Below are 23,686 nucleotides of genomic sequence, written 5' to 3'. Positions count from 1 at the left end.
TCTTTTATAGCTATATACTGTATAGTGCCTAGTTCACTCCAGGGCCTGTAAAAGTCAATACAAACTCAATAATCCTTAGCAGACTTCTTATACTTCTTTAATGAATTGCATGCAATCTGCATCCTATTTCTGTTTATTTGCATTGCAAGCAACAAAAAACTCCTACTTGTTGATACTTTGATCTGTTTTGGAGCATCGTGTTTCTTTTTATTGTTGTTCTACATGGCATTCACTAACATGGCTGTCTCTGAAATGTTTCCAGGAAAATCTTGTGCACAGACATCAGATGGTTTTATTGGGGGATGTTAATTTAATGGCATATTTGTAATCCACAGAATGGGCTGTCTCCACTGCACATGGCAACACAAGGAGATCATCTGAACTGTGTCCAGCTCCTGCTTCAGCACGACGTGCCTGTTGATGATGTCACCAACGACTATCTGACAGCTCTGCATGTTGCTGCTCACTGTGGTCATTACAAAGTTGCCAAGGTTCTCCTGGACAAGAAGGCTAACCCTAATGCCAAAGCTCTGGTGAGCAGAGACACAGGAAGGGGTGGAGCTCTTAAATCATTTTTTGCCCGGCTCATACGCTAAAAAAATCCATTGCCCCCCAAACCCCACCCGACGGTCACATTATGAAGTCTTTCCTGAAAGTTTCCAGAGAACCTTTCTTTACCAGAGGGTAAAGGAGCTGCTGGATTTATAAAGACATTCTTTGACATCCATAGCTCACTAAATCACATATAAGTACTGTCTATTAGATTTAATCCGAACACTGTATCTGGTTTTGCTGTGCATACGTCCTACTTGCAGAAGCTAACAGGTTAATAAAAGAGCTGAATTGGCACAAGATGCCGAGTATGCTGCCCTGAATTTTAGTAATTGGAACATAATGGGCGTGTCTGTGAAGTTTGTTGAAAAAATAAGGAAGAAACAAAATGAAATAGGGAAGAAATAAGAATTATGCCAAACTCTTAACATAAGTGGATTTAATTCTAATTCAGTTTTATTTTAAATAAAGAACTGTACATGTTTATTTGGTTACCATAACTTGTAAACAAACATCTGGCTAGAACATTAAAAGGGTTTTCTCTCTCTTTTTTTTAGAAACTGCATGTTCACTATACTCTGCCAAAATGTCTAAAAAGCCTTGCATGTTTTATTTTTAGAATGGTTTTACACCACTTCATATTGCTTCCAAGAAGAACCGCATTAAAGTAATGGAGCTTTTACTGAAACATGGAGCATCAATTCAAGCAGTGACTGAGGTAGGAGAAAAGAACCGAATGCCTTTAGCTTTCTTCTTGACTTCAGTAATAAGATCAAAAATATTTTACCTATTTGTTTCTGCAAGACTTAAAGTAATGGCCATGTTTTTTTGACTCCTTAAGTTTGAAAATGCATAGGTTAAGCTTTAATTGCACCCTTCACTCCATATACTGTGTTTTTACATATGTTCCTTATGCTTGAATGTAATTCATCTGCATTAAAATACAGTAATAAAGCTAAAAAACATGCATGTGAATATACTGAGGTAGAATATCAGTTCCTCTGTCGTAGTAGACCAGTTTGCACCATTTCTGTTAGTTCTAAACTTCTACTTAATCCAGGTGAGGACTGAAAAATGCTTTCCTTTGTATTATCATTGAAACTATTATCCATACTAGTATAAATTGTATTTGTAATTGTAATTGTATAAAGTCATTGTGCTTTCAAGAATGTCAAGATGATTTTTATTATCTGGGCTCTGTTGCAGTCGGGGCTCACACCTATCCATGTTGCTGCCTTCATGGGACACGAAAATATTGTGACACAGTTAACACATCACGGAGCATCGCCAAACACAACTAATGTGGTGAGCGTGGGAAGATATCCTTTTTAAGTGGCTTTGATTGCATTATTTACAAGGTATTTTGGAAGAGAAGTATGATAAAATGTGAGAATGTAAAAGCACATTAAGCCATTGGCAGATTTCAAAACTCAAACGTCACCCTTGCGGCCCCTCTCCACCTATCTTTTGAATAACAATACATAAGCCACCAGCTTTGCCTATTTGCCAGCGTGGTCTCAAAAAATGTTTAAGGTCTGTTTTCTGAACTTTAAAAGACAGAAGTGACAACAGTTTTTCTGTCGTATAATGCCAGAAAATATCAAACTTCAGGTTGTGCTCGCAAGGTAATTATAGTGGGTTACTGCAAGGAGTACATTAACACCATAATCATAGTTTTCAAAAAGGTTCAGCAGTTCATTAGACTGAACTACAGTTGTGTTACCGTAGTTACATGTCTGAAGCTTTGCTGTAGTGAAGGCACAGTAGTGCCTTTCATTCCTGCAGTCACAACAAAGTGGGGAGACGGTGTGGAGGGCGAGTTTCTCTTTCATGAAGGAGCAGAAGAAGAAACAAAGGATCTGTTCTGTAGTACTGTTCCACCTTTCCAGAGCTGCTGTTCTTGTGTTCCAGAGGGGAGAAACGGCACTCCACATGGCAGCCAGGGCTGGGCAGGCCGAAGTTGTGAAGTATCTTGTGCAGAATGGGGCTCAGGTAGAGGCAAAGGCTAAGGTAAGTTTACAGAGGGCAATATGCTGTACAGTACATCCTTAAGTAGTATTAGTGTGAACAAAAACATACATAGTATTCTCTGGTGGAAGATAGAGACAGCTAGTCATCTGAGAACAATATGTAAAACCCACCTGTTTAGGAAGATATACTGTAACATAAAAGACAAATCAATTGCAATGCTTTCAAAATACCTCATATTCTATTTAATGTGTGATCTGTTGACAACAATTTGTGTATTGTCGTCAACTAAGCTATCTTTTGACGTGTTAATTGTATTACTTTCTGCAATAATGTTCAAGGTTATGTTCCTGTATAAAAGAAGTAAATGTCAGCAGAAACTTCAAGAAGCTTCAAGAAGACTGATATTTTAAGAAGATACTGTAGTTTAGCCCAAAGAAGTTGTTCTGATCTGTTTGGAGGTCATTTCAGAATGTGGTGGGTTTCTGTGACTTGATCATCATATTTGCCTAAATTTTTCATCTCTGGCGAGTACGCGAATCTGCTATTTATTTAAAACATGCACTCATAAAAAAAGCAACTAAAAATGCTGCTCAGCTAAATTCTATGATTAGTTATCAGGCGTTTTCTTTCATGAAGTGTTGTTAAGTGTTGTTGACTGTTCCATGGTTTTTATTTCGCCTTCGCCATCACTGTTTTTGCCATGTCTGTTTCAATGCCTACAGGATGACCAGACTCCGCTCCATATTGCTAGCCGGCTGGGGAAAGCAGATATTGTTCAGCAGCTGCTGCAGCACGGGGCGTCTCCAGATGCCTCTACCACCTCTGGATACACACCCCTGCACCTGGCTGCCCGCGAGGGGCACGAGGACGTAGCCTCTGTGCTGCTGGAACAGGGAGCCTCCCTCTCCACCACCACCAAGGTTAGCGTCTGTGCGAGACAGCTAGGGAAGAATTCATCATTCTGGCAGGCGGAAAGCCTTGTGCCAGCCTTGGCGCTGTTAGTGAAAATACCAGTATTTAGCCATGAGTGACCAATCTGCATAACTGCGAACTTTTCAAGGGTCAAAATAAAATGGCGGTAATGTGAATCTAAACATGCAGATTAGTGTTGATGACCACTGGTTGGTACTGCGTTCCATCTAATGTTCTTATTATGAAACTGCTGTTTCTGTGTTGATGTGACTCCGACTCTGTCCATTGTAAGTGCTCACTTTGGTTCATTGGAAGCATTCACTTCATTGCAACCCATTGAGGGATTTCAGATAAATGAATTTATTTAGTACAGATGTGAGGTAAGAACATCAGAATGATTACAACCAGAAAAGTTAAAAGCGCACCTAATGTCATTGACTCCAATGTTCATTTGCTGTGTTTTTGATGACTCCCAGTATGTTTAATATTACTGTATATGGTAAAGCAGTGGGTCATATTTAAGATTTCTGCTGGAACAGGTTTGTTAGAAGTTGATGTTATATGAGGTTTTTGTTTCATGGCATGTGACTTATACTTTCGTAAATACTGCAAAACTAAAATCTGGATATCTGGATAATCTAAATTAAACTTAAATTCTCAGCATATGTTCTAAATAGTCATGAATGAAAAGATGGAAAACGAACAGCAGTGCTGCAGGCAGGCAAATGCAAATGTACATGCACAGACATATTAGCAAACCAGGAAGCACACATGCAGGAGGCTGACTCTGGGAGTACTGTAAAACGCCTTCAATGCGGCTACAGTGTGACATGTTTCCGGAAGGTGACCCCTGTCTGAGATGCAGATTAATGATCGGTAAACCCCGTTGCGCGAACTCACACAGTGATGCGCAGTGTGAAACATCTGTCAGCAGGAAGGCACACACAACGCAGGGGGAATGCCATAGATAGCTGCAGCATAGGCGAATGTCAGACCACTGTGGTCACAATAGATGAGTTTTGCATTCTTTTGCTGTACAGTCTGTAGCGTAACCGAATGGGATTTTCATTGGGATATGTGATTTTAAATGACGTCAGCATAGACAACAGTAGTACTTAACTGTCACATCACATTTTTAGTAACAGGTACGACAATATTTTGTTCATGATAAGAGACGGTAGGGGAGGACTTCAACTGGGATCACTTCCTCACAATCCACTTAGGATTATTACGGCAGACAAGCAAATCCTTTCTGGAGCCAAAGTTAAAAAAGGGTCTGGAAATAGCACTGGAAATCAGATGAGTTCAATCTATGTTTGAAAATATCACTACCCCACTAGGTGTCAGGTATAAAATTAATTTGGCCCATGTGGAAGATCTGGTACTCAGATGTGATCCTAATGTTTTCCAGGAAAGCTGAAAAGAGAAGAGCCCCACGTCCCAAAATGAAAACCAATAATGATCCTGTAATGTCATTGATTGTTGATGGGCTAAGGTTTCTTACAGACCAAAATAAACAGCAATCAAAATAAAAAACCTAAACCAAGTATGATGTACCACGTGAATGTTTTTAGAAACACGAAAATTAACATCAGGACACTTTGTAAGCACGAGTGCATATTATCATAGCCCTGTTTCCAGCCACAACACATCTGCTGTGAAATTAACTGAAGACTCAAACTGATTGCACAGGAAACACACTAATGCTGTCAAACCTCTGTACCTCCTCTGAAGAATCCAGAGATTAAGCAGATTACTTTCATCTTGACTGTGCTTTGCCAGGCTTCTCCTGAAGTGCTTTTCTTCTCCCTTTTTGTAGGTAGCAGGGGGGAGTTGCAGCATAGTTCTGTGCCGCAGTTATTTTTTTAATTTTGGTTTGTGAACTTAATGGTGTTAAAATCAAATGCGTACAAATAGCAGCGTACAGCCTGTGTTCGTGCTTTGACTTTCTCTGCAAGACTGCAGCTTTTCTGAGGGTACAGACAATTCAGAAAAATCAGTCACTGAAAGGAATACTTCATGGAATGTGAGCAAACATTAACAGTGCTTATCTTCCATAAAGTGAAGAAAGAATATGAAATCAGGGTTTTTATTATTATTGTGAATAAGAATGTGTAACCTGCTTTCTGTAAAGTGGGGGTTTACTGACCCCTTTTATATATTTTGGTCATTTTTGTATCGTATCAGATATTACTGTACTGCTGAATACTTCTGATTGTGTTTTACAGAAAGGATTTACTCCGTTACATGTGGCAGCTAAGTATGGGAAAATTGAAGTAGCCAACCTTCTTCTTCAAAAGAAAGCCACTCCGGATGCTGCAGGGAAGGTAAGGACAGGGAGGCATGTTAATGGCCCACCAGTGAGTCGCTGAGGCAATGGGTCAATACAGTGGGTTTTAGTTCAGCAGAGAAAACGGCTGCAGTGAAGTTCAGTCTCTGAAATTTGAAAGCACTTTATTGACACTACAGAGCAGAGTTTGTTGTATGACAAAATAGTCAATGTGATTTCCCATACTTTTCCTCCATAAGAATAAACATATGAGGTCTCATTTTAAAAACACTTACAGGTATATCAGGACTTTTGATCATTCAAAATATTGTAGCTTATAATAATAGTGCTTAAGCTGTCAAAATACATTAAAAGTAATTTCTTGAAAGCTTAATGTTATCCCTAATTAAATGTATGCCAATATACAGTATGTGTTGTGACTGTGGCTCTCTTTGTTTTATTGTTGTTCAGCACTTTTGTTTCTCCAGATCACAGTAAAAGAACTATCACTTTTGTCACCCAAAATGAAAACTTGGGGTTAATTTATAAATGGTTTCCCCAAAAAACTTTTTCTCGGCATGTTTCTGGATTTAGTTTGAACTAATTAAAATGGTCATATTTTTCGGAGACGATAATGATCCTGTAGTTACTTATGAGGCAACTTTGACATAACAGCCACGCTGTACTATCTCTATAGAACAGGCAGGTTTGCACATCGGGAAAGCAGGCGGTTTGGCTCATCTGCCTACAGTAGGACTCCCATCAGTAGTCTGCAGTTCAGCTGCTTGGCCACAGCTCCCCTTCCCCCATGTGGGTGGAGTTACAGTTTAGCCGCTGTGCCTGCAAACTCCCCCCACCCCCACCCCCACCAAGCTTCTTAAAGGAACAGGAGTCCCGAGAAGAATGCCTGTTATAATTCTTTTTGTGCATTCATGGTTTTGACCCGAGAATGTAAAACAGAAACTACAGAGATTGTCTTCTGTTGATATGTTGATACGTTTGGGCATTGACGATGTGTGGGCTGCATTCCTTGACACGGTACCATTCCGTTTCAGAGGTGAAACACACTCCTTGCGTGAGTGTGTTTTGTGTTTTTGCTCTTGTGCATCTCCAAATGTGTTGGATCGCCACCTAATGTTTCTACCTCTTTGAAACATTGTTGTTGTTTTTTATTTTCCAACAGCGGATTGTTTCCCCGTTGAAAGAGTCTGTGCCCACACCTAGGGCATCCAGTGAATGTGTTAAGAGATGTTGATGCCACTGACATATAACTCACTTCTTTGCATTTGTTTTCTTTTGTCTACCTACTAATGGGGTCCATGCATGTGTTTTAGAGTGGTTTAACTCCACTGCATGTAGCAGCGCACTACGATAACCAGAAAGTGGCACTTCTCCTCCTGGACCAGGGAGCCTCCCCTCACGCAGCTGCAAAGGTACAGATCAAAGGCTGTTTTTCTTAGACTAGAACGGGCTTCTCAGCTCATCAGTTGTCATGACATCTACCTTCACCAATCCGTACTGCTTTCTAACACCGATCTGTCTGAAAAACCACAAAGTGCTGATGCATCTGTATTCCTTTCATTTTGCCATGGTGCTTTCTCCCCCTTTTCTCCCCCGCTTTTAACCAATTCAGCTCTCACAAAGCACGCTGCACCGCAAGGTGCGGAGTATGATTGATGTCGGTGACCTTACCTTTATTTGAAACGAGAACCAGAAAAGTGGAAAATGTTTCCAGGCAACGCAAAGCAATTCCCCTTGCTCCGCTATCTGTGGTGATTGCTGTTTTGGGTATTGCATGGCCTTTTTTTCCCCTGCAGTCCTTGGAGATCTCTTTTCTATTTGGACTGAGCGGGGTAATTGAGTGTAATTGGGTAATTATCTACCCGCAAACCCTCAGCTCTAGCGGCAGCAGCAGAACACTCAGGAGCGAGGGGAGTGGGGGTGGGAGGTGGACGCTGCAGGGAGAGAGAAAAGGCATAGCTGCACAGAGTTCATTCTCTCCTTCACGCCAAACAAACAGGTTCCATTCACTCTGCCCTCCTGGAAGTCTTTCCTGGGGAGGTCCAGCTATTGCTGTTAGTACACATAACAGAAGGGATGTAGGAAAGAAACAAGGGATTGGAATGCGTTGCTGTATTCCGAAGATGCGTTGAAAGCATGTGGATATCAAAATAGTATTCTGTTCAGATCCGCTTTGTCTTCCCGAAATGGGTCTCTGCAACCTATTCCAGAGGCATAGCAAACCAGACTAAGCCCTTGCCATTCCCAGGCAGGCCCACACAGGAACAACTCATCGACCCCAACTGACCCAGCCAGCGTGTCTTTGGAATGCGGGACAAAAGTGGAGCACCTGGAGAAAAACCCATAGAAACTAGAGGAGGACGTGCAAACTCCACGCAGACCAGTACCCTGGTCCAGATTCAAGCCCAGGACCCCAGAGCTGTGAGGCTGCAGCGCCAAGTACCCCACTACCATGCCCGCGCTGTAGCATTAGAACATGTTAAAATTCCAAGATAAGGACAGCAGGGCAAGCAGGAAGACAACAAAGTACGCTGCTTTTTTACTGTGTCTGCAGTTCTCATGTAATGAAAGCGTTGTGTCTGTCTGTGAAAGCCATGAAGAAATTCAGCGGGGAAACAGCACAGCACATGAAAGCTCTCACATTTTGTCTGGAAGGGGCACCGTGTGATCCCCAAGCGAAGACGCTGACCTAGTTACTGCCTTTGTTTCCCCTGGTCGAGCGATTACTGCACGAATGTGTAGCGCGCTGGTGACGTGCGGTAGGACAGGGCTGTGAAATCGCTGTTGGCTGGCCCCTCCGTCAACTGACTCTTGGAAGTCTGTCTTTTAGTCCGCCTCCAGATCATATTATTTTTTTTATTGTTTTGGGACATCTCAAGGCTGCGTTTTTCTGCCAATGGACTGTGCAAATGGTACTGTTTTGGAAATCAAATAAATCTTAGAAATTTGAAGTTACTGGAACCGGAGGAATGGTCTGAGTCACTCAGCTATGGAACATCGTCAATTGATTTTGCACATGCATAACCCTGGGATTTCAGATCCTTAGACAGAGACAGAGGTCTGAAGTAGGATGTCTGAAAAAGTAAGCCAAATCAAGTTAACAATAGGATGGAAATAATGTACATTCTGCACCATTTTCTGTAAACTCTAGGCATAACTCTGAACCATTGTGTTTTACATCATTTTTAAAAGTATTCTTATGTTAAGTATTATATTTCAAGAGACAGATTATTTGTTAGATTTTTGACGCACCAAAATTTGGTTAAACCCATTTTCTGTTGCTGATGAGATTCATTTATCTTGTAGACTTTTTTACTTTCAAATTCTTTAACAGTTGATGAGAACCCAATTTAATTGTTTTCTGTTTGAGTAGAAAATGCGGAATAATACCATGGTACTGTAAAATAATGGCTTTTACTGCATTCTTAATAAGAGTAAAAATTGGAATGCAAAAAGAAACCACTTAGGTTACAAAATAGAACAGCAGATGCATTGTAGTTTGCAGTAATAGATGACTGTACCTAACATCTTGATTTTCAGTGATTAAACGATATAAAGCTAAATGTATTCGTGTTAACACTTGTTTTTTTAAATGATCTTTAATTGCTTGAATCCCACATGGTTGGCGTTGCAGCAGGTGTGTCAGGTCCCCTGACTGAGCAATCAAGTGTCTTTTTAGGGGAAGAGAACATTTTTTCTCTTATTTTTGCTAATTTCTTGCTTGATTTTATTTTAAAGTGCCTGCAACAAACTCTTCCAGCTGCTGCTTGCATCCATCTCCATTAGTAGCATCAGCTGTTAGTCATACTAATGCACCATGTTATGTATTTAAATCTGTTTAACTAGTACCTCTCCTGTTTGTTTTTTTTTGGCTGGTCAGTAAAAAGCGAATTGGCCTGTTTCAATCTTACACAGTAGTTGCCTCAGCTCTTGGACTGAAATATTTTGTTAGTCCTACTTTACCTTTATCCAGTTAATTTGTAAAGCCAAAAACCAAGAGCTTTGGGTTTAATTGCTTTGTTTGGTTGTACTATGTATCATAATATGGGGGAAATTCCTAGTTGTGTATTGGTGATGTTGATGTCATTATTAGTTTAATGATATTATTTAAGACGTACTGTAATGAGTAATATTTGTTACAGTTATTAATATACAACATTTTGAATACAAATAGTCCATTATTCCCATTCTACAAAGAAACTACATTCATGAAAATGTGAAAATAAACCTTTAAAAATCTGAACAAGGGGCTATTACAGTCATTTAATGTTTCCATAAGAGTGAAGTGTTTCAAGCTAATATGACAAAGTGACTTTGGCCCTAATCACGTTGGTTTCAGAGAGGAAGTAGCACTAACATTGTTCCCTCTCATGCTTATAGAATGGCTACACTCCGCTACACATTGCAGCCAAAAAGAACCAAATGGACATCGCGACGACACTACTGGAGTACGGCGCCGACACCAATGCCATCACCCGCCAGGGCATCAGCCCGGTCCACCTGGCAGCGCAGGAGGGGAATGTCGATGTGGTGTCTTTGCTTCTGGCTCGAAACGCCAATGTCAACCTGGGCAATAAGGTAAGGCTGAGGCCCGGCTCCTTCTGTGTTAACATGTGACATTACTACACACCGTGTCACATTTGTGAGCAGCCCTTTGCAAACACGTGACATCAAAAAACAGGATGTAAGCAATGTTGTGCTGGGCATTGCTTTGATGGAGTTGTGAGTTCTAAAATTTAAAACAGTATATTGATGTTTTATAAGAATAGATCAGTTCAACCCCACACTAGAGTTAATCATTTCTCACATTGCATCCTAGGAACCAGTTGGATAGTTTAATGTTCATTAATTCAAAGTACTGTAAGTTACACCCCTGTGTTAATGCCTTGTTTGGAGGTGCGTTGGCCTTCATGATTACACAGTGGTTTGGGTGTTTGTTAGTGTTTCCTTCACATGGAATTGAGGAAGAATGTGGTTCTCTGAAAATGTATTCTGGGGTTATAAATTCTATCAGCCACATTTTAATTTCTGTCTGTAAATCGTAATCACAGCTTCTTGCCTTTCTTCCAGAGTGGCTTGACTCCTCTCCATTTGGCTGCTCAGGAAGATAGAGTGAATGTTGCAGAGGTTTTAGTGAACCAAGGGGCGACAGTTGATCCACAGACAAAGGTAAAACACCTTGCTGCCATTCTCCAGAGCAATAAAGCACATCACTGCTTTTTTATGTGGACGTACAGTGCACTTCATGAAAAAAAATCATAACCCAATACATGAATTTTGTTGTGTCTTTTATAGACAAATCTAACACATTTTTAATGAAGAAGTGGTTACTTTTGGGTTTTGTTGTTGTTTTGAATGCCATGTGTTTGCAATGCAGGGCAGTCCCTTGCTGAGACTGAATTCCCTTTTTAGTATGTTGTTTTATTTTTCCCCGTGAGATGCCAGCTCGCGGAGATCACTCAAGAGCCAAAGCACCACTACCCCTGTGAAATGAAAGAGAGAACAGTCCTCGGTCACAGAGTCTAAACTGAGGTGCTGTGTGCCAGAGCTTGAAAAGAGAAAATCATGATCATGTGCACCTTGTCAGGAAGTGAGAGACAACCGAATGTGCACCTTAGTACATGTGCCTTGACAGCTGAGCCCGCACATGCTGAGGGGCAGCTGTGGCAAGTGAACCTGGACAGGACTTCTCACGCTTCACTGCTGGCAGCCCGTGAACACAGCAGACTACGTGCACTGGGTCGAACAGGAAGGCACTGCACCTCACCTGCCATGTTATATACCTCCTCCGAGGAAATTAGTTGCCGTACTCAACGCGAGCTAGTAAATACTGTTCAGAACCAGTGGAACTGTGCAGGACAATCCTTTTTCCTCAGAGACATGAAGGGTGCCATGCAATGGTAAAAGAAGCTTCTGGCTTAGGAGGCTGCAGTGTAGAAAATGAGTAGTAATGGAGCCATAAAGATTTGAGTTTAAACAGTTTTTATTCTGGAAGAAATATCAAAGTTTCCAGAAAAAAAAAAATCAGAAAGGTTTTTAAGGGTTTCCCGGTAGGGTTCAATGACATTTTTGACATGGATATGGAAATCATTCAAGTTTTTTATGTAGCTGCTACTCAGATATATAAATGATGCTCAACGGTTATAGCAATAAGAACATCAGGAAGGTTACAAACTAGAGGAGGCCACTTGGCCTGTCGAGTCCATCTGTTAGTTGTCAACTGATCTGAGGATCTCATCCAGCCATGTCCTGAAAGAAGCTCCACCAACATGGCTGGGTAGCTTGTTCCATCCTCCCACAACCCTTTGGGTAAAGAAGTGCCTTCTTCCTCGGTCTTACACGCACTTCCATGCAGTTTCCACCTGTGTCCTCTGGTGCGTGTTTCAATGTCAGTTCTTAAAAATCCTGCAGGATCGACTTTGTCGATGGCTTTGAGGACTTTAAAAGCTTGTGTCAGGTCCCCTTCTAGTCTTCACTGTTCAAGACTAATAGGGTTCAGTTCCTTCAGCCTGTCAGTGCAGCATACTGTATGCCCTTAAGCCCCAGAATGTATCTGTACATTTCAACAGTGACTTGAAGGGTCAGGGATGATGCCTACGAAGCCTGCGAGTTACTAACGCATTCTTTGTCTTTGTCTATTTTCAGATGGGCTACACTCCCCTACATGTTGCGTGCCACTATGGGAATGTGAAGATGGTAAACTTCCTCTTACAACATCAGGCTAAAGTCAACGCTAAGACAAAGGTATATCCTCTTACTACATATAGTGTTTTGGATCCCCAGGCAGTGTCTGTGATACCAGTGTTCAATGTCTTCTGTTGTCCTTCTGCAGAATGGATACACACCTCTCCATCAGGCAGCACAGCAAGGGCACACCCACATCATTAACATCCTGCTGCAGCATGGCGCGTCCCCCAATGAGCTGACTGTGGTGAGTTACTGGAGTGGAGCTTCCGATACGCTTTGTCCCAGTGAAGAGAATCTGCTGAGCTGATGAAATGCTGATGAAGTAGTTCAATTTCAGTGAAGCAGAAAAACCAGAGAGACCACTGGTCTCGGCGGCAGAGACAGTTACAGCTGGTAGAATACAGAGTCTGTAGCTCATTTAGTAAAAACACTCATACGAACACGAGTGCAAGTACCTTTTTGGTGCCCAGCGACAAAAGACACCCACAAGGTTAAAATGTAAAAAGAAGCTTTTGTATTTATAGTTGCCTCCATCACGACTTAAGCTGGGGAAAAATCAGACAGTACAGTACATTTTTAGAACTGAAATGTTTTTAATCCTTCATGGTTGAACACTGTGTGTGTTTTCGAAGGGCACTGGCAGTTAAACGTCATATTCTTTTTCTGGGGTGTTCCTGAAATAGAAATAGATTTGTGTCAGATTTTCTCCAATGTGTTCATTGATCAAAAACCTGCTTTATTCAAAGCAAGCTTAAAAAAAAAAGTAAAACAGCAAATTTCTACCAGCTTTCACAGGTACTCAACACGTGTTTCAAACCAGACACCAACATTAACCCCATAAACTAAGAAAGACATTCCCAAGACATTTAAGAATCTGTGCACACAGTACTTTTAAGCAGCACTTACTGTATATATGCAAGGGATTTTCATGGCCACCTTGGAGAATAATATATCATTCTCATATCCCATGTTTGAACTGCAAATATGACCTGCAAGTTCTGTTGCACATTTCCTACCCTATAACTTGATTTTGTTGCCCACAGAATGGAAACACTGCTCTGGCCATTGCCAGAAGACTGGGCTACATTTCAGTTGTGGACACTCTGAAGGTGGTGACAGAGGAAACACTGACCACCACGGTAAGAGAAGCTGTCATTTTGGCTTTAACTGTATACTTCCATTTTAGCAGCTGAGGGCCCACGAGGGCATTGGTTCACATAAATGGAAAGGACAAAGGAGATGGAGTGTCACTTCCAGGTCAACAACACACCTACCAGTAAAATACACCCACACTGGTACCACACACACCATTACACATGAACACTAGTAACACTAGTGGAAACTATAGGGATGTGCTTTTAAAACTGTGAACAGGAGGAACATCATGGTGCAGAGAGTTGAGGGTGCGAAGAACAAGCTTCTCCGCCATCTTATTGAACCAGAAGCCCTGGCTTCTTTCAAGATACAGCTGGATGAGATCCTTGGATCAGTTAGCTACTACTGAAAGAGCTAGATGGGCTAAATGGCCTCCTCTTCTTGTTTGTAGCTCATTTGTATTTTTTTTTGTTACACATTTATTGTATTGTAAGCAGATTTAAAATATACAAGCATTTTCCATGTAGCTCTAGACAGCTTACATATAGTATGATTCTGCTTTGCTGACAGAAAGAAATTAGGGAAAATTGATTGTGGGACCAGAAGGTTCTGTAATACAAAGTCAAGGACTAACTGCAGAATGATAAAGCACTTGTCAGCTATTGTCTTGACTTAATATGTTTGAATGTAGCAGCGCACACAGATACAGGATGTTACTTCCCACACTGACCTCTTTTCATATTGTTGGGCATGTACTCAGCAAGATAGGATAAAACAAGGGCAGTAATAAACTTGATTGACTGTGAGAAGAAATTAATTAATCTCAGAACCTTATCATAACAGACTGCTTTGAACAGAGACACAAAAAACACATTTATTGGTGCCTTTTTGCTTTCCTGCAGATAGGTCAGAAATGCATCCAATTTGTTTTTTTACGTAATCTTTACATTTTCAAGATGTAATTATGTTTTCGATAGCAAGCATAAACCCACATTTATTTGAAAATAAGATCATAATAAAAAGTATATGAAATGTATTTATTTATTACACCATGTTTTTTATCCTTTAACAAATCTTTAGCTGTCCCTTCTGCCTTGAATGTACACCAAAGAGTCAGGGATGCTAGACTATGATTCTAGCTATGATCTGTGATGATGGCACCTGTGCCTCATGACAGTAATATTGTGGGTTCAAATCCCAGGTGGGGCACTTGCTGTCATACTGCTGTGCCTTTTTATTTAGATGCTCACTGGTTCTGTAGAATTACCAGCTGCTTAATAAGTACAAATGCCAGTTGCAGTAGAAAAAAACAGAAACCAGATTAATTAATATTAATCAAATTTGCACAAGCATTCACTTCTAATTAGGTGGATTTGACCAGGAAATAGCTATTTTAAATGAGGTTTAAAATGAAACCATGTTTTCTGTACTACTTTCAACAGACTGTGACAGAAAAACATAAAATGAATGTTCCTGAAACAATGAATGAGGTTCTTGACATGTCAGATGATGAAGGTAAGAGTACATACAAACAATTCTTTTTAATCCTGTCTTTTAATTGTCTGCTTTAAGTATTTGACATTTTTTTAGCATTTAATATTTCAAATTGTGAATTTATCATACATTGCTATGTTATATGTTTGTGTATCAAAAGTTAAACAACTGTATTTTCTTTAACATTCTATTTATTTAAATTATACAGTTCGTAAAGCCAATGTACCTGAAAGTCTCAATGAAGCTGACTATATTTCAGATGTTGAAGAAGGTATTTGTGCAATTTTTTTATGCTGTGGTCCTTTGCAGAAGTATGAAATTACCCCCTTTCTTAATTAATTGAAAACTAACAGTCCCCTGTCTGTCATTATGCTTTGTTGTCATGGTGCCTTTATTTCCTGCTTTAGTATCTGTGGAATATGCCTTCTTTTTGGTTGCTAAGTGATCACTTGAGTATTGAATATGTTAATAAGCAAAGTTCTCTTTTTGCTTCTGTTCAGTGCTCTTTATCTTTGGAAACATGTAAGGGTCATTGTCATGGCTTTCAAGTAGGAATACAGCAAGTAAGAATTCAGAAGATAGTTCTTGTTTGCTTCTTATTTGTTTTAGACACTTAGCTACAGTAAGTGAGGAGCAGTGGCTAGGGCTCTAGATTTGTAACTACAAAGTTGAGGCGTTTAATTCCCAGGTGGTGCACTGCTGTTGTACCCTTGAGCAAGGTACTTTACTTGACTAAAATACCCAGCCTGATAAATCGGTATAAATGTTTCAAAAGAAAGTACCAAAAGATTAGTAGTCATAGTGGTAAACTTGAATTTTCTGGTTTTCAGTGGCGGAATAGAACTGCATTCCAAAAAACTGTGGATTCTGTGGAATTTCTGAATTCTCAGTATGCTGAGAACGAATTGTAGAGTATAAATCTAAATTTATCGAGAGGTTGTGTCTGACTACTCACTACTAATTGATTTCCCTTTCAAATGTTTTTGTTTCAGGCTAATCTGAAAGAATTTAAGGGGAACGGCAATTATATTTTGATTAAAAAGAATCAGCATTGATGAGTGCATTTCAAACCACAGTGAAAGTTAAATGGACACAGTAACGTGTAAATCCTCCAGTGTACATCACAGAATAGATTAAATTTCCGGGTATGAGCAGCACCATTTTCTGTGATTCAGATTAAGTCAACAAAATGTCTAGTGACGTACGTGGCCCTATGACATTGTAAACAAGCGGGCTTGTGAATACATTACTTTTAATCCAAGAGAAATATTGCTCTCAACTTTGAGATGATTTTACTGACAAATCCAACTTACTAGTTAACTCTGAATGCAGATCACATTGGAACATTTCTGCAGTGAAATGTCTTCTGCTCAACCTGTTCTTATTCGCTCGTACATCACCTTACATGAGTCATTACAGTGACTAGTGAGCAGGAAGGGTCGTTTCACATCACAATTCTCGCAAACTATCACTCTCACCCATGGCTAAACCAGCTTTTTGTGACAACATGGCGACTATACGGTACTTTCAAAAAGTTCAGAATTTGGGACTTCATTCAGAATTTTTAAAATTTTGTGATACATTTTAATTATTTTGTTTCCAAGATTTAATAACCGGTCTGAGAATTTGTGACTGCAGTTCCTCTTTTAATAGTAGAACAAACTTTAAACAGAGGGCAAACAGAAGTAAAGCCTACTGTACATTACAAATGCAGTTTTGTGTTGATGGTGTAGGGACAGTTTATGATAGCAAGTTGTTGAAAAGTCTTCTTTTTTAAGTACGTACTATGATCAAGTAAATCTACATGTATTAGGAAACAAATGACAAAGGTAATTTATTGCTATCATAACTGGATGTGATTCACATAACTCTCAGAAAGGAATTTTGTTAATTAAATCACCTGTGATTTGTAGGTTAAAAAAAAGATGTAATCTATCACTAGATCTGCAGAAAGAAGGGTGATTATTTCCCCTTTTCCTACAAATACACATGGTGGAGAATTGCATCTGCAACATTTACTGTTTCGACCAAAAATATAACAATGAATACATATTTATATTGATATAAAATGATTGTATCTTGAGAGATTCAGTTCATGCTTAGCCTCCAGTTCAAGCCTTTGCATGCAGTCAACAGCTTTTAAAATGCATGAGTTTGTTCAGCCAGTGTCCCTGAAGTAACTTTAGAAGACAGTATGAGGTTTCAGTGTCAGCTGATAGACTTTAACATTCAGTCTGAAATTGTAATGGTATAAAAGAGGGAAGGGAACTTTCAGGAGTAACAACTTAGGTTCAGGTAATAATATAAGAGGTCTGCTAATATTTTGGCACAATTTAATGTTAATTTAGGTCACTATCTTAGTAATGCAGGTTGTAATATTGGGATAAAATTGTTTTGTCTTCTGATTTTTTTGTAACCTAGAAACAATGCAATTAACAATGTTCTATAACACAATACCTTTTTGGTTTTAATGTCCTTTGTCATATTTCCAAAATGTTACAATTTGGGTTTATCGGGGGGTTTCTGAAGATTCCGATGTGTCTGTCCTGAATTCTCATTTGTGCTATAGAGAAAGTGCTGGTGAGACAGATTTGTCAGTGTAGTGCATATTTGAATATTTCCATATAATTCACAAGGGGGTGTCAGAATGTGAGCATAAGATCTTTTAACAGGCTAAAAATTATTTAAAATATATGATGAGCTTTTTGCTCTGAGCCGGTAAAACATTACATTTTCATACCACAATACAAATAATTAACATGCTTGGACATTGCATGAAGTTTTATACCATTAACTTTAGAGTCAAATGTTCAGTTTACAGGTGATACAGTGTGCAGTGAACCTTTCTAGTCTAAGAACTTTAGTCCTGACTCAGGTGACTCTTTCATTTCCAGGATGTTTGTTAAGCAGCTTAATTGTATCAATGCCTTTATTTAAAAAAAAAGAAGAAATAATCATCTTTGATATTTTAAAAGACAGATTTTTTTGTTTCGTAATAAAAAGCATCACTGTAACACCTTTGAAAAATACATTAAGGAACAAATAACATTCAAACATTGTGTATCTTATTTAGCTAGGTTTCAAATTAGTACAGAAGACATCTTATGTACATTACTAAATTTGCATTAATAAAAGTTGTACATTTAGAGACTAATGTAGGACTACCTAAATATTTATGTTAGTTTTAATGTTAAATCAAATGCAAAATGCTTAGTGAAGTTTAGCGCTGTCATAACCTATTTTACTGAAGAAACCCAGACAAATTGCTCTGTGTTGTTAACAGGTCATTAGAAGAAGCAAACTCTCTAGTTACAGCACAAACAACATTCTACAGGAGAGCACTAGTTCCCTCCCATTTAAAGTCTGTCTGCTTTCTCCCTTACCAGTAAACGGGCAAGCAGTTGTCGCTCTAGGGGTTTTATTTCATATATGTGATCATGTTTTATTTCACTGCCTTCAGAGGGGCTCATTGTGAACCGCCCGAAGAAGAGTGTTAAATTACAGGGTACTCCCAAGAATTAGCATGATTAACATACAAATAACTCCTCTTTGCCTTTGTATTGCCATTCAGCTGTGTTACAGGACTGCAATGCAGAGGAAGTCTTAAATCCAATCAGAAGAAGCTTTAAAGAGCTGCCTAAAGTATTACCTCGGTTTGTCTTGACCTCAGATGGCTGCGACTGTTCTTTAATGATGTGTGTGAGAGTCCCACACAGCGTGAACACAGTTAGCAGCGGGAACAACAGCAGTGCCGTTTGCAGCAACAGGCAGTTTCAGGTGCTGGAAAAAGGAGAGCAGGGGGCTCTGTGCTTGAGGACGAAGAGTGAACATGACATCTCAGGATTAGCGGGCTTGTGCTTCAAGGGATTATCTGAGAAGGACCTGGTTTGTGGAGTGATCAGAGCCCCAGAAAAGGAATTAAAAAGCTAAAGCAAAAAAGCCTTTTAGTTAAGACTGGTGGCAGGAAATGGCTTCCCAACTACGTAAGGCTTCCTAACATAAAGTTGAACATTCCAAGGAGTTGCTATTCTAGTCCTAAATTACTGCTGGGTGCCCTGTGTTCTGAGTATCGCAGCTGATGAATTGCTGCCCAGAATAATCACCTTATATCCCGGGCACCACAAGTGGGAGAAAGCTGATCTGTTTATTTGTCCGGGATGGGTAAAATGGTAGCCTGAAACATTTGCTGTAGCAGATTAGTCATTGGGAAAAAAAGGATTGCTCAACTTGTTTAATGCATGCAAATTCACAGAAGAGGACATTTAATGGAAAGGCTTAATACGAAGTAAGGAGAATATAATTTTTGAGGTGGTTTTGCAGGAGTTTTGTCAGTAAGCGTTCCTCTAATTCTGATGTGTGAAGGGTGCAAGGGATGTTTTTTTTTTTCCAGCCAGCTGCGGGACAGTGAGGCTGCTTTTTGGGGGGAGGGGTTGTTGCATAGTGTATCAGCAGGGAACAGGCATTGAGTGCTGGCTTTGTCGCTGCTGGAATGCTGTTTTCTCCCCCCAAGGCTGATGTGCACTTGCTCTGAGTTTTGCTCTCTTAACCCTTTCGGCTTTATGGCTTTTCTTCCCAAACTTAAGGAAACATATGCATTTGTTTCTCCCAACTTTTAATGAATAAAGCGAAAATCCACGGTGCACAATTAGCATTGTCTGTGAAGTTGATCTAGATTGAATTATCTTTTTAAAGCTTGGAAAAGTTTTCCTCATTGTCTAACCGAAGCAAATGCAATGTTTACAGACTGTGCAGCTGTGAAGCAGTTGCTGACCCGTTTGACAGTTCATAACATTCAGCTGGGTGTTCACTGTGGAGCTGGAAAAAGGCCTGTGGGAAGAGTTTAGTTCACATTGATTAGTTATCAAGTGCTTTCAGCAGCTACTCAGAGCTTACTCGTTGGGTACAGTGTACAAGCTGAACCAGGCTGCAGCCATTTGCACTGTGCTTGAGTAACACTGAGGCTCTCTGTTAGGTGAGGATGCAATGACTGGAGACACAGACAAATACCTTGGGCCACAAGATCTGAAGGAATTAGGAGACGACTCACTTCCGCAAGAAGGTTATATGGGTTTCAGTATAGGAGCGCGATCTGCCAGGTAATGTAATCTGTCTGCATGTTTCATTTACCATTTTCAGTGATTTGACTCTTATAAAAATTCCATTGGAGATTTAAGCAGTATAAGGTTGTTAGCCAGATAGAAACTTTCTAAAAATGCCATTTAAGTAAACTTAAAATGTCACTGTAAAAATTCTGAAAATTTAACAAGACACCCAGTTTATGTTTAAAGGGCAAAATTGAATTACTTCAGTTCAACTCTATAAAGTTTGTTCAGGAAAAAATGACGAGTGATTACTATAAAAATGTCAAGGAAGAAATTCCAGGATTTAAAATAAAAGTCCTCAGACAGTACAGTAATTAAATGTTGATCAATAAATATTGTTTCTTTTGCCAGATGGCTCCTCTCAGTTGTAACTTGTGTTCCTGGAATCTTTTTGTAATTCAACACCTTCATAAACAAAAAAAAGGAGTGCATTATCATTTGTCTGGTCTAGGATCTGACAGCAGACTATCTAGTTGTTATTTATTCCAAAATAGTGGAAAGGAAAATCACTCATTGAAAAGACAAACTTGCTCTCTACTAATCTAAATGTTTGTTGCAAGGCTTGGTCTATGTTTATGTCAGGAATTAGTGCTGGCTTGCTTTGGTTTGCCAGTAAAGGTTATATAAATGAATACAGGTTCATTTGGTGATTAACCTTGATGCCTATGCCCTGAAAAGCTTTGACTATCATGATTTTTATGAAGGCCTTTTCATTTTCTACCATTTCAAGGGCATGTTTGATAGTCAAGCCATACACGTGATATCAGGAGCTACTAAAGTGCTCGTTTATTTTGCTCCGGGCATCCATCAACACATCAAAGTATTGATGTGACCAATAGCTGTATGCTTGGCTGTGCTCTGAGTTACAGACAAGCACGAAAGCACTTCTACCAATGTCATGGGGTAGTATACACATATTTGTAACATACCAAGCAGCATTAACCTTAAAAAAACATTTGTTTCCCTTGTGTCTGGAAGTACTAGGATCCATAAGTTCTCAGTTTCAATTGAGCCATTACTCTATGTTGCTAAGCAACTTTTTTTTCTGCATCACCTGAGTCTGCTTGCATTTTATGCTCTTGGACAAAAATATGTTCTCACCCAAACCGTCTCTTGTTATAAGACCTTGTTGAGGCATGTGCAGCCATTCTTGAAAGAAAACTCATTTGGGATGGTGGAAGCATACTGTGGTCTCTGAGTATAACACATGCAAAGGCAGAGCATTGATGTCAATGTCATTAAACCACAGCATTTCTGCTTTATCGTCTTTCTGATTCTTTGCTTTCAATCTCTACTGTTTTCTTTTTTTATTTCCCCACTTATTTCTTGCCATAGCCCTAAGATCAGGTAAGAGGGCATGACACATGTGCAGTAGCGGCATCTTATCTGTCTCCCTGACCATTGCAACTTCATTAACCATCGCCTTGTGATGTGCTAAATTTTGTTGCTTTCCATTTGTAGAAAACAGTTTTTGCTTGCTCTTTTGTTTTTTCAAAGAGTCACCTTTTTTCCTCATTAAAATATAAACATTTCACCTTTTTTGCACCTGACTGAAATGATACATTTATTTGAAACAATCTATTTATTTAATAAAAATGATCAAGGTCATTGGTACACAAAGTATGGTTAATAAAAAGAAAATATATAAATGGCAATTTGTTGTGATTAGCACAGATTGCGCAATTCCTTTTGCTTTGTTTGGACATTTAAGGTGATGCATACCTTAGCATGAGTTTAGTCCTCAATCTCCCTCTATGTACTGTATCTTCCAGGGATCACTTGGTCAATAATAAAACTGGATTTAAACTTACAGAATCCTGTGACATGCCAAAAGCCGTGATTTCTGCTTTAGGTTTTACAAGAAACTATGGAAGTATTCCATTAAATTATTTCACTTCCTCTTATATAGAATATTAAAACTTAGGTGATCTTGTCATCACTTCCTGACTTTTTTATTTTTGGTATACATTTATTCTGCATCTCCTGAAATCAGGTGAGGGATAGATCACAGGGGAGCTAAACTGTTTCATTGAACACATTACAAAATATGTCTTAGGGAAAAATATTGTTAGTGTCAGAAGGTCTGGAAACATTTACTGAAAGCTTTCGTTATAACAGATAATTAAGTCTTAGTGAGATTATTTATTGATTGTAATGATAATGATAGTCATTATCGATAATGATAATGAGCAATAAATGATCTAGAAATAGGCAACAGTAGAATCATACATTCCAGTATTTCATTGACACCATTAGTAAAATGATTCCAGGGACACACTTCTACAAAATTTGTAAGGATTTTCCAATTTAAGATATTTGTGGGATACAGAGACACAGTTTGTTCAATGATTCATCGTATTCTTTCTACTGAATTCATACAATTCTCCAGTAATTCTCAACAATTTACATCAAGCTGATTCAACATAATCTTGTTTGAAAAAGGGAAAACTTTATCCCTAACATCAATTTAAAGCCTAATGTGTGTCTGATAATCTACAAATCCAAAGTAATGCAGTAAATGAGATATTCTATGGATCAAAGTATTTGTTTTCATTAATGTGTTTTAAAATGATATGCAATATGGTCTACGGCACAATATCAAACCGTCCTAAATACGTGTGTTCACTTGGTATTCTTTACTTTGTCTTGATGTGTGTGTGAAAGTAACATCCATTTATACACCCACATGCATTTCATTTTAAATTGCAGTTCAGCCTGCATTTTTAGCTGGACTGACACAACCCTAAGGATTTTCACCTTTCCTCTCAATGAATAGCGCCTTTCCATTTTCTCACATCCATCTTTTCATAAGTTCTGTCCAGTGCTGTGGAATTTGTTTTTAAAATTATGCAACAGCTCCCTGGAAGTTGCATGCAGTAATCAATTTTTTTTCTGTTCATCTCATTGTCACCCCCTATTGTATGGTAAATTGTAAATACAACAGCCTACGCTCCTTCAGTTCGGATAGGTCCAACACTCTGAACCGAAGCTCCTTCGCAAGAGACAGCATCATGATTGAGGAGATGCTGGCCCCCACAAAGGATACGGTATGTCTCTGTTCAGCTTCTATTGATATGCAGGACCTTTCCTGAAAGAGTAATGGGAAATCGCTGTGTGCCATACTTCTGTCTTAAATACTTTTGGTCCTCTGTTTTTCACAGAACCAACAGCAGAGTTTGATTTGCAACACATTTTGCGACAACTCTGCAACAGTTGCTAAAATAGTTCATTGAAATGTCCAAGGGAAGCCATACATACAGTACAAGTGATCTGTTTGCAGTTATTCCAACCCAGATTCTCTTTCTGTGAAAAAAAAACAACAACTAAGTTGTACGTAAGGTACAGTAACTGCTTAGCCACCAAGAAGAGAGACTGCAGGAAAACAACATTTTTATCAGACGAAGACTGCATATAGTTCACTTCTACCCTAGTAGTAAAGAATAAAAAATCTCAAAGCTATGAGCAAGTCATGAAGAATCAGTTTCTTTAAATGAGTCACAAGAAAAATGTGTGTTGAAATTGCTTCAAAATGCATGAATCAACTTTCAAAGGTTATTATTTCCACTAATCACATGTTACTTGC

General features: G+C 39.2%; 1 protein-coding gene across 50 annotated transcripts in view; it reads left to right on the top strand.

The window, feature by feature from the left end:
• Positions 1–23,686, top strand: part of ank3b (ankyrin 3b) — a 202,948-nt gene that overhangs the window by 141,144 nt on the left and 38,118 nt on the right. For 24 of the 50 annotated variants that reach the window (XM_015346603.2, XM_015346595.2, XM_015346609.2 and 21 more), the window contains 17 exons: positions 336–533; positions 1,172–1,270; positions 1,759–1,857; positions 2,464–2,562; positions 3,246–3,443; positions 5,664–5,762; positions 7,039–7,137; positions 10,106–10,303; positions 10,796–10,894; positions 12,371–12,469; positions 12,558–12,656; positions 13,456–13,551; positions 14,950–15,022; positions 15,210–15,272; positions 19,974–20,097; positions 21,439–21,450; positions 23,048–23,150. In XM_015346603.2, coding sequence (XP_015202089.2) covers positions 336–533; positions 1,172–1,270; positions 1,759–1,857; positions 2,464–2,562; positions 3,246–3,443; positions 5,664–5,762; positions 7,039–7,137; positions 10,106–10,303; positions 10,796–10,894; positions 12,371–12,469; positions 12,558–12,656; positions 13,456–13,551; positions 14,950–15,022; positions 15,210–15,272; positions 19,974–20,097; positions 21,439–21,450; positions 23,048–23,150 — 1,857 coding nt within the window. The other 26 variants (XM_015346633.2, XM_015346590.2, XM_015346613.2 and 23 more) reach the window with 10 other exon arrangements.

This window comes from Lepisosteus oculatus, chromosome 4 (genome assembly GCF_040954835.1).
Source record: "Lepisosteus oculatus isolate fLepOcu1 chromosome 4, fLepOcu1.hap2, whole genome shotgun sequence".
Lineage (NCBI taxonomy): Eukaryota > Metazoa > Chordata > Actinopteri > Semionotiformes > Lepisosteidae > Lepisosteus > Lepisosteus oculatus.
This window is presented reverse-complemented; position numbering and strand designations above follow the sequence as displayed.